The 11659-nt window shown below is 42.7% G+C and overlaps 1 protein-coding gene across 1 annotated transcript; it reads left to right on the forward strand.

Annotated features, from left to right (window-relative positions):
- Positions 1–1242: 1242 nt before the first annotated feature.
- On the forward strand, positions 1243–6237 carry LOC137798654 (ewing's tumor-associated antigen 1-like). The gene is made up of 6 exons (XM_068595545.1): positions 1243–1509; positions 2054–2185; positions 2409–2482; positions 2580–2692; positions 3349–4646; positions 5294–6237. Exons 1-6 carry the CDS (start codon positions 1362–1364, stop codon positions 5398–5400), a joined length of 1872 nt encoding a protein of 623 aa, XP_068451646.1. The 5' UTR covers positions 1243–1361; the 3' UTR covers positions 5401–6237.
- The last annotated feature ends 5422 nt before the right edge of the window (positions 6238–11659 follow it).

Here is an 11659-nt window from a genome sequence, read left to right on the forward strand (position 1 = left end):
GGCAGTGCATCAGCGCGCTCCCATCACAGTGTGTGTGCAAATATATACTGTCGGGCCCAGCGGGATGCGACACGCTAATCCCTCCTTTGGGGGGAAACGTTGGAGGAAGAGGAGCGCTGCTGCTGACAGCTTCACAAACAACCCCTGCTGCTGCTGCTGCTGCTGCTGCTGCTGCTGCTGCTGCTGCTGCTGCTGCTGCTGCTGCTGCTGCTGCTGCTGCTGCTGCTGCTGCTGCTGCTGTCGTCTGCTGGATGGACTCGGCCTGCAGCTTCACTCTGAACACACACTCACAACAACTGATGTCTAATGTCGCTGAGATTTACTGCTGCTCTGACTCTCATGCTTAGTCGTGATGATTGTATTGGATCCTTAAACCAAACCCCCCTGTTCATGAATATATATATATATATATATATATATATATATATATATATATATATATATATATATATATATATATGTATATATATATATATATATATATATATATATATATATATATATATATATATATATATATATATATATATGTACACTGTATATAAATACATGAAGTGTGTTTTCAACCTCTGTGTTGCATTGGTGGAAAGTAAATTTACTCAAGTACTGTATTTAAGTACAACTTTGAGGTACCTTACTTTGCATATTCTGCTACTTTATACTTCCACTCCATTACATTTTGGAGGCCAATATTGTACTTTGGAGTATTAGCATCAAAATATAGTTAAGATATCTAAATATACCTACCATGAAACAAAGTTTTTTCCAGATATATATACCAGATATTGCTCGAGCCTACTGGATTAAAGCATTTATTATTGTGTCGCATGTATTCATATTACTTTATGTTGAGTTCAACCTATTTTCACATCATATATCCTATAGCAGAATGTATAAATTGATTAATAATTTATATTCATAATCTGAATCTACATGAAGTAAATAGTAGTGGAGTTGAAGTTTAAAATAGTAAACAATTTAAATAGCCATATAAAGTAGTAAAGTACCTAAAATGATCTTATAGTAATTGTACTTATTTACATTCCACCTTTGATATTGATTAATTAAAACATCTCTTTAACGTAAAACACGTTTTAATGTTAAAATAAACCACTATTAAACTGTTTGAAACTAAATCAGAAAACAAACGTCGGACGCAGTTCTGAGTGCGCAACATGCGCAGCTTTGTTGCTCGTGAACTCACCCCGCCCCCTCCGCAAGGAACCCTGGGAACGACAAGATGGCGGGACGTTCAAAAACACTGCCGAGTGGCCGAATTGACAACCAAATAAACTGTAAATAACAGAGTAGAACTCGGCGTGGAGCGGTCGGCCGGACTCACCCGGTAACGGCCGGTGACCATGAACCGGAGCCGCGGCACGGCGGAGCCTCCGGGCGCTGTGACGGGCTCCCCGCTGCCGGCCTCGGCCAGACCAAACCGGCTGAGGAGAAGCTTCAGGCAGACTCAGACAGCGGCGGATGTCGGCTCTCCAAAGAGCCAGCAGCCGGGTCAGAACGTGTATTCATGTGGTTTTAGTATCCTTCAGGTGTCTGGAGTCGCTGCCTTCTTCACTTGTCACCTTCGCTGTGCGACGTTACGAGTTTCGACAACGCCCCGCCAAACTACGTAGAAAAATTTTGCAATTTTAGGTTGTCTTGCACATGCAAGAGATAACTGGCGTAACGAAACATGACTGAATACATTGTTTACAAAGCAGAGTGTTCAGTCTTTAATTCGGCATATAACTGATTCACCACATGGCAGTTACGACTGTGAAATTAACACAAATAAGTTGATTTTCCGATGTTGTATTCAACCAAAACAAGTGCATCGCATGCCATTAGAAAGCCATGCAACGTGAAGTAGAGTTCAGCTGTAATAAAAATGCAGTTCCGTGGATTATCTCCAGTCATTTGCTGCACATTGATGCAAAACTTGCATAATGAGTATCCATCAGTGTCCTACTAAAGTGTCGTTGACCTCTCTGGTTGCAGGACGACTGAGTGCAAATCTTGCTGTTTGTTAATCTTCAATTTTTTTCTTCTCCTGCAGAGTTTAAGACACCGACCAGGATCCCGAGGTCCAGAGCCGGCGCCGGTTTCAGTGCTGAGTCTCCGAACAACGACTCTGACTTTCAGCAGGACATCATCTGGGACGCCACCTCTCCTTCGCCCAACAGACTCGGTAAGTGGATGTGGATGTTTAGATGGTTGATCTCCAGAGTGTTTAATGAAGTGATGCTCGGCCTGCATGCTTTTGTTTGGTTTCTTACTTCCTTTAGGGAAACAGAAAAGTCAAACATTTGATGTTTACAACCACATTTCTTTGTTTTATATCATTATACGCCGAACAACTTTGCTTAATATTTACTGTTGGAGGTTTATATTTTGGACGTATTTCTTTGCAGGTAAAAAAGGCAAAAAACAGAAGCCTCCTGGAGTCGTGGACATCTCAGAAATTGTTAACAGGATCGCTCCAAAGGTCTGTGACACGGCTGGTGGCTTTTCAATCTGCCCCCAACTATGCTCCAAAATACTAAAGCGCATGTATTTATGGCGCGTTGTGTTGATCCTTGAAGCACGGCAGGCCGACGGTTGCAGAGCCGACGTTGCAGCAGTGGATCGGAGACAGCGCCGCCATCCCCTGCACGCCCGACGTTCAAGCTCCCAAACCCAAGAAGAAATCCCCGAGGTAGGTTCAGAAGAGCTACGCCGCCGGTCTTCATCTTCATCATCCTCTCATTAGACGTCTCGAAGAGGTGGAGGTTGTGAGATGATGCTTCACATAAATAACTTCACACTCAGACTTCAGTGTGTTTACATGCGCATTAGTATTCTGGTCATGATCAGGTTCTTACTCATATCGACTGTTTTATTAACTGTGTGTGTTTGTGTGTTTGTGTGTGTGTTTGAAAAGAGTAAAATTTTTAGAAGTAAAAACGTTTTTTAAGGCTTTAAATTCTGCAAAGTCTCAACACTGGAACAAGAAGCCGAAGGGGCGATAGAAAAAAAACATGTTCACATAAAGAAAAGGGAGAAAAATAAAGATTCATCCTTAATGTTGGAGCGACAAAGAAAAGTAAGAATATTATACAAATATGTTTTCATCTGTTAAAGAGAGAAACTGTCTCTTTATTTATTATCTTTCATTACATTTGGATTTACATGAATACCACGAAGCAAAATGAGGCAAACACATTTTTAAACCTTTTAAAGCTGCTACATGGATACGTGATGGAGGGGTTGCCTCCACGCGGCACAAACAACGGCAACAGCGCTGACGGAGACGCGGCGATGTTTCCCTGCGTCGTCGCAGCGACCTAAACGCTTTTTTCCGTTCTGCCGCAGGCCGAACGGAGTGGACGACCTGCTGAAGCTCGCCAAACAGTTCGACTTCAACATGTTTCGTCGGGACGAAGAAGAAGAAGAAGTGGACGTCTCGCGCCGGCAGAGCCCGAAGCTCCTGTCGGAGGCCGTGTCGGAGGATTTGGAGGCCGGCGATCGAGACGACGCTTCGATCCCCGCCAGTCGCCGACCGGGCGCGAAGGCGGTGGCCGACCGGACGACCGAGCGTCTCCGCCCGGACCAGCACATGGAGGACGATTTGGACTTCCTGTTCGACGGGCCGACTCAGTGTTTGAGCGGAAGTCTCAGTCAGGTCTCGTTGGCTCAGCTGTCGCAGTTCAAACCCGCTTCCAGAGAGGCTGCCGGGAAACCGCCTGCTTCCTCGCAAGGCCCCGCCTCCACGTCGGCCGTCTCGGTATCAGCGAACGCGACAGTCACTTCGGCGAAAGACGAGTTCGAGGACGACTGGGATGACGATGACCTGCTGGACGACTCTTTGGCGTGGGAGATGACGCCAGACCCGCAGAGCTTCAGCGCGCCGCGGCACAGCTCGACCCAGAAACCGCTCGGTGAAGTGCGACAGCAGCGGGGAAGTCCTGCGAGCGGAGCCGACGTGGAGAGGGTCAACGTGAGGCCGAGAGCGACGTTCAAACTGGAGCCCAACCCGAACGTTCCTTTCCAGAGAATCCAGACGAACGCGAAGGTGGATTACGGCTCAAAAGACGCTCAGCGGAACCCGTTCTCTTCTGTCGGCGCCCAGCGAACATTGAGCGCGGCGACGTCTCAACGCTTTCCGACAGAACCTGCGGCGGTTGCGCCCGCGGCCCCGGACCTCGCGGACGAGGACCTGTCCTTGTTCTTCCCGCCTGACCCGGTGTGGGACGACCCGGCCGACGACGACCTGCTGTGCGAGATGTGCGAAGACGTGGAGAACCGGCTGCAGAGCGCGGAGAACATGCCCGCCGGGCGGCAACCGCCTCCGCCTCAAGTGTCCCAACTGAGAGCATCTGTGCCGCCGTCCAACGGGAACCCGCGGCCGGCCGCTCGGCAGCCTTTTGACCCCCCAAAACAGACGGCAACATATCCGGGGCGACCGGCCGGCGTCTCTGCCGTTGCTGCAGGTGTTCGGGCGACGGAGTCTCTCAGGTGCTCGCAAACGAAAAACACTTCGGGATCCGCGAGCGGCTCGACGTGGACGCAGGGGAGCAGCCGGGTCCCGTCGACGCCGCGGGGAAACGCCGGCAAAGAGCAGTTCACCTTCAAGAAGCCGAACGGCCCGGTTCTGATGGTGACCGGCAACGGTAAGAGCCGAGAGGGTTTCCTCCTCCAGGCAATCTGGAGCGTCACGGACAGCGAAGATGAGAACAGATACAGTTTCTACCGTTCAGTGAGGAACGACCACGTCATTTCTATGACATCATCATGTTGTGATATGGAGGAATTGACATGAATAATAATGATCATTATATTATATATAGGTGAGAACCTTTGGACAGTTCTAAGAACTGGGTGACAGATTTTTACCAGTCGCCGCCATTTTTTTCTCCATAATTTTCATTGAACGTTCAATATATATCAAAACTAGTTATAATTATCTCTATAATATTTAGTATAAGAAAGCAGCAAACTACTATTTGCTATGCTCACTCTCTGTTTCTCTCTCTCTGTCAGCATTGTTTGCACTTTTAGGCGCCATGTTGAGAGCCGTGTGGAGGCAATAGGTCGATGGTTCAGTAACGAGAACCTTTAACTTTTTAAACCAACGTTCCAGTTGTCGTCTTTCACATTGTTTTAGTTCTTATATTTTAAAGTTATTTTTTTTCTTCATAGTTTTGGGTTACAAATATAATTGTAGATGTTTTCATTATCAACCAGCTCCTCAAATGTCCGTCGTCCAGTTGCGTTTTTGTTGTTGATGAAGTTGACTTTGTCTCACGTTCTTCTGCAGCGGCGGGTAAATGTTCAGCGGCAGAGATCGAGCAGAAGAAGCAGCAGGCGATGGAGAGGAGACGGCAGCGGCTGCAGGACGCCCGAAACCTCCGAGCTCCCACCTGACGGAGACGAGCCGCTCACCTGAAGAGGGAACCAGACTGTTGTCGGCGCTCCACCTGTTCAGCTGTTAGCTGATTTTTAATCTCTCCGATTTATTTTTAAATGTTTTTTTTTTTTGGTTTTCATAATCAAACCCGGCTTTTGCGTATTTACAGGAATAGTTCTACGAATTGGGAAATACACTTATTTGCTTCTTTTCTTGCCAGAAAGTGGAAAACGCCGACCAGCATCGCAGTCACAGTGCGCTTAGCCTAGCTTAGCGTAAAGGCTGGAGGCGGAGGGAAACAGCTAGCATTGCTCGGCCTAAAAATAAAAAAAATACGTTTAGCTACACCTCAAAAACCCACTCGAGGCAAGACTAGCAGTTTCCCTCTGCTTCCTGTCTCTAAGATAAGCTAGGCTAGGCTAGGCTAGGCTACACGCTCTGACTCCAGATCTGTACTTACTCCGCACGGACGCGAGATTGGTATCGAACTCATGGAAAGAAAGCAATTAAATGTGTTGAACTTTTTGTACTTTTAAGGTCAGATTATATTGCAACAGTTGTGAAGTACATTTCTAACGCACTACACATCTTTTTCCAAAAATCATCTACAAACTCGTCATTTAAAGATTACAAGCTTTGGCTCTTAATTTGTGTCATTTATATTAAAATATTGCCTTTAATGAATCTGTCAGTAGTTTTTAAAAAAAACATAACCTAGCTGACCGTTCTTATGTGAATCTAATCATGAACGTGACTCAACAATGTTGTTTCTTGTTTGTTTGTCTATATTTTCTATGAAGCACTTTAACAGATTGGAAAGTGTTTTACCAATAAAAGTTTTATTGTACATTTCATTTAGTTGTGGTCTTTTTTTTTTTAAATTAATTGGATGTGTTGTGTTATCCACAGAGGCACAGGGGAGAGATCAGCTGTCTTTTATTATTATTATAAAACAGACGTGAATGTGCTGACGTGACAGATTTTAAACACAAGCTGGCTTTGATTTAAAAACGTTTTAAACGGTTCGTTGACTGATTTGAAATGTTTGATAAGCTTCTGCTCAAATACAAATATTCACATGTCATATGTACGTTTAAAAAGAGTCAAAAAGTACTTCTGAAATGTAGAAGTATACAAGAACATACAATAAGATATAAACACTGAACATAAGTACAGTCAAAATAATACTGGAGTACATGAGTTACAGTCCAGCACTGACTTAAATATGTAATATAAAATATAAGGCATTCGTAAACTACACAGATTAATAATAAAAAATTGTATTTGTATAGCACTTTAAAGGGTATAGGGTACTTTACATGGTAAAACAGAAACAATAGAAGCAATAACAATAGACACAACAGATTACATAACAAAACCAGAACATGTATATTTGAACAAAAGTAAAATACAAGTGTAAACGTGTAAAAAGAAAAAGCCTAATAAGAGCACCTTATTACAGATGGTATCTCTGGGGCTCACCTGTGTCCCGGACGGTGAGGGGCGGGGCCGGGGGGGTCCGGTCAGGTGGTCCCGGTCAGGTGGTCCGGTTCGGGCCCGTCGGCTCTCTTCATTAGCAGTCTGGCAGCTGTCTGATGGAGCAGATATTCCGTCCCGGCAGGTAAACCGAGCCTCGCTATCAGCAGACAGGTGTGTAACTGTAGGCCGCAGAATCACAGGCGCGCTGATGCAATCTGCCTCGGGTTTAATCACGCTGCCTTTGTCCCGAACGAGCACAGCGGGATTCACTTCACTCCAGTCGGACTGGAGATTTCTCTGAAGTTTCTCTTTGCCAGTTTCTCCTTTTTTTTTTTTTTTTTAATGGAAAACAAAGCAGCTCTGACAGACTGAAAGGTTTAAATTCATGTTAATAAATCAGATCTCAGGCACTGCAACAAATCAGCTTGTTTAGAGAACCTCAATAATGAATATGAATACTTTTAATAACATGCATCGTCACACACATGTTGAAAACTATAGTTAACCTAATTTTTTATCTGACTGATGTGAACAAAGTTGGAGATAGGACACGGATCCTTTGATTCAATAAAAGTACAAGAACCAAAAATACTCTGTTATTGAATTTAGGTTAAAGTATTATCAGGAAAATGTACTTTAAATTACAACAATGTCATTGTGACTGTTCTGTTGTGCATTATTAACTTAGATTAGTAGTCGTGCATCAATGTAAAAGCAGTGTTTTTATTGTAGTTGAGCTAATTTTGTATTATTATATATTATTATTTTCAATATGGATTTATGTGTTGATTATTTTCTGCATTAATCGATTGTTTGGTTTTAATAAACAGTAATAACAGTGAGAAATGCCGTCACAATTACGCAGAGTCCAGATGTAGGACTCGCCTGCCCCCTGGTGTCCAAACGAGATATTACGTTAAGCTTTAATAACATCACTTTAACCAGAAGAGCAAAACAACCACATAAGGAAGAAATGGGGCCAAAGGTTGACTACGTTATTAGCCACACACACACACACACACACACACACACACACACACACACACACACACACACACACACACACACACACACACACTTGTCATTTGAAGCCTCCGACAACATGGTCGAAAGTGTTTATGGAAGATCCTTTTACCGGCTGCAGTCGACACTTACCTGCAGGTGAAATTAAGTTACCTGAGAGTTACCCTGAACTCTGGATGACCGCCCTCCCTCCTTCTCTCCCTCCCTCTCGCCCCCTCCCCTCCACCTCTGCTTCATTAATTATTCCGGGGCCAATCCCAGAGGACGGTGACAGGTGAGAGGACAGGTTGGTGTCCCTCTAGCTTTTACAGACGACATCCACACCTGTAGAGAGAGCACGGGTTCACCTTAAAGACCGTTCTGACGTCATCGATGCGGTGACGTCACCAGACAAACAAACAGACAGTAAACAAATCAGCTCAGGGTTGTTGTTGTTTTTTAGTTTTTTTTTTACAGAGAACCAGAAGGAGCGTTTAAATGCCTCTGTGTTTAAATCTGCTGGGATAAAGTTGTGTTTATAATCGATTTGGGATCCTTTAAAGAAGGATTTGGAGGGTTTTGTCGTCCCGAAAAGTTTTTCCTTAACCGTTATAACATTGTTGAAATTGAATACTGGTGCATTTAAAACATATTTCTGAAACAACCTGACAGTCTGTACCGGTCTGTTATTGCTTGGTTTGTTTTTTTGTTTCTCTAATATCCATTGGCATTGTCGTATTTAAGAGCGTGCAAGTAATTTAGTCAAATGAATCTCTACAATTTATCTAATCTCTCTTAAAGCTTCATCGTCTGTCTTCAGATTTAAATTGAGTGAATCATTCCTCCTTGTTTACTAAACCAAAAACATGTTGACACCAAAACATGAAAGATTACTAATGTCGGGGCTTACTAATACTGCGGTAGTTTATCATCAGGTTTCTGAACGCATACATACATTCAGATCACGTAAAAGGCAAATGTCTCTCTCCAGAGTCAGTGTCCCTTCTGGACTGCCGTAGAAACATAACGGTGCAAGATGGCGGAATGTGGAAGACGAGCTGCTCCGGAAGTAGATATAAATAGCTTTTTCTAAGCTGACAAAAACATTACGAGTCTTAGTTTGAGGTGATTCTACACTGATTAAAACAGTTATGAATATTATATTCCATTTCTGCTAATTAATCCCCCTAAATGTCACACACTGTTCCGTAAACATAATATAATTTGAGGAAAGAAATCCTCCCTGTTAACATCTGTGGAGATCAACAGTTACACCCGCAGTCCACAAGAAAGATCTTTATTCAAAATTAAAACAAATATAAATCACTACAATTACAACTTTTGTCCAGTAATTTACGTTCTGAAGATAATTTCAGCTTCTCTCTGCATCGCTGAGCGTAACAGACAGAGCTCTCAGGTCTCTTCAAGAAGCCACATTAGAAAACAAATCCACCTTTATAAGAGTGACACAAACTTAAAGATACTTTTAATGTTCATGCTTTAACCCTGAAGCTGTTTACGTGACACAAATCATTACTGACAAATCATATTCAGATGAAAACAAGTTTACATGAGATATTATTACTAAATATGTACATTCATTACTATATATGACATTAAATGTTTTTATTTAAAAATGTATGTAATTATTTGGTTTGTTTTTATGTCTCTAATTCATTGTTGTCTAAATATTGACCGGTGTGTCAGTATTGTAGTATTAAAACTTTGTGTATTTGTATATATAGACTACTTTAATGTGAATATGTATTGTTGGTAATGCATTATTGTTCAGGGAATTTCTGATCATAAAAAAGAATCAAACAGTAAACAAATCAAATTTAGCCAAAGTGACAAAGTTTTCACACCAAATAAAAAATTCTGCATCTTTTCTACTGATTTTAAATGTGTCCTTCACTTTTAATTGTATAACAATGACACATACTTTATTCTGTCGACAGGAACACAAAGGTTTTATCACAAAGCAATATCATCAGGGGATTATGTTTTCATGGCTGCTCATGAAATATTAAAATAAAATAGTTTTCTTTAGAAACAGTGATTTCTTCTGGAAGTTCTGTGGCTTCATCAGGTGTTTGGTTAAATATTCTACACATAACGTGTGTTGAGATTCAGGGTTGAAGAGAAACATCATCAATCAACACAGGAAACCGATTCTGTAGAAAATATGATGCACATTATAGAGTTCACACTGAATATATGTACATTTGTTCCAGTGGCGGTGCGTCAATAGAGGGCGCTAGGGCGCCGCCCCTCTTAACATTTTAAGATGGAAAAAAAAGAAGAAAAAAATAATTATATATTTATATACCGTCAAAAAACATTATATACCAAATAATTAAAACAAGAAACATACCGTGTTGACGCGCTAAATGTGTGTGGGAGACCGTAAGCCCCTGTCAACAACCACCTAGGTTACATGTGACCAAATATAAATATTCATCGTCACTGAGAAAGCCTCTCCCCCTTTCTCGGGCGCCGGCCAAATGGGAGTCAAAATGGCAGCGAGCAAACTTTTCACGGTCGTTACGGCAAGGAGAGCTTCTCATTGGCGGATGAAACTGGAATCTAGCCAATGACATCGCTTCTTACTTCAACGTGACTGGACTATTCGTCGAATCATAGACCTGTATCATTTCCTCACTTCCTGTATAGCTCCCACGTAGCTACGCGAGCAACATAGCTAGCAGAGACATGGCGACTGAAAACTCTGTGGTGTCTCTACGCGATACACCTTTTAATTCACGATCAGATGTTGACAAAAAGAGGCCGAAAGAGTTGGGACCCGAACGTCCGGATTAAAAAACCCAGCAGCAAATCACTGACCGGGGAGGACGTCCAACCGGAGCTTCTCCTCAAGCTACATGCTAACCGGAGCTGGTTAGCTGGATACGAATAAGCTTGGAAGGATAGCTGCAGAGGTGAGTGTCAAAATCAGCAGATTATGTGTTAGAGTTTCATGTTTTATCTTTCCTACAGCAGAACACATGCTGGACATTGTTAGATTTGAGTGGATCTCATATCAGACTATAACTTTATTTAAAATACCAATTCAACCCCCAACAAGTTAGTTTGTGCGTGTTTGTTTGTTGTAGCTCCAGGCTAGAGCATCAAGGTGGCTGCTGGCCTTTTGTATATATTGATGAGCCATCAAGACAAACAAAACATTTTGTCAACTATGATTATTGGCTTTTGTCTGTATTATAAAGCCTGTTTGTAGTAGATGTTTCCCCACAAATTCTCAGTATCTGTCTCTCTCTCTATATTTATCTGAAGGTGTGTCACACCATACTTGGACACACCAGAGAACGCGTTGCCTTCAAAGACCTCATCGGGTCCACCTTACTGCAGGGCCCCCAGTGTGGATGCTACAAGTAGTGGGGCCTACTCTGTCAACCACCCAATGTAAAATGTGATGTATCTCTTCCTGAATCTATTCTGCTCTAAACCTCTTTCATGTGAAGGTCTGGGCACCTCTTTTATTCTGTAAACCTCTGAAACCCAATCCAATGTTTCTTAAACATTCTGCTCTGAACCTCTCATGCCCAAAATTACAGTTTGTTGATAGTTGTTACTGGACAGTGTTGAGCACTGTGTTTTCTTGAAATAAAGCTTTGTTTTTTTTAAATATTCTACTCAAAACCTCTTTTCTTCCCATTGTGGAGTGCTATTTAAACCGCGCTGCCTAGCTGCGCCCACCCCAAAAACAATGTCACCAGCCGTCACTGATTAGTTCCCTCGATTGGAAATACATTGATAATGGAAGAAGAAATGTGA

Source organism: Clinocottus analis, unplaced genomic scaffold (assembly GCF_023055335.1).
Source record: "Clinocottus analis isolate CAN_PGR_092001 unplaced genomic scaffold, fCliAna1.0.p SCAF_305, whole genome shotgun sequence".
NCBI classification, from domain to species: domain Eukaryota; kingdom Metazoa; phylum Chordata; class Actinopteri; order Perciformes; family Cottidae; genus Clinocottus; species Clinocottus analis.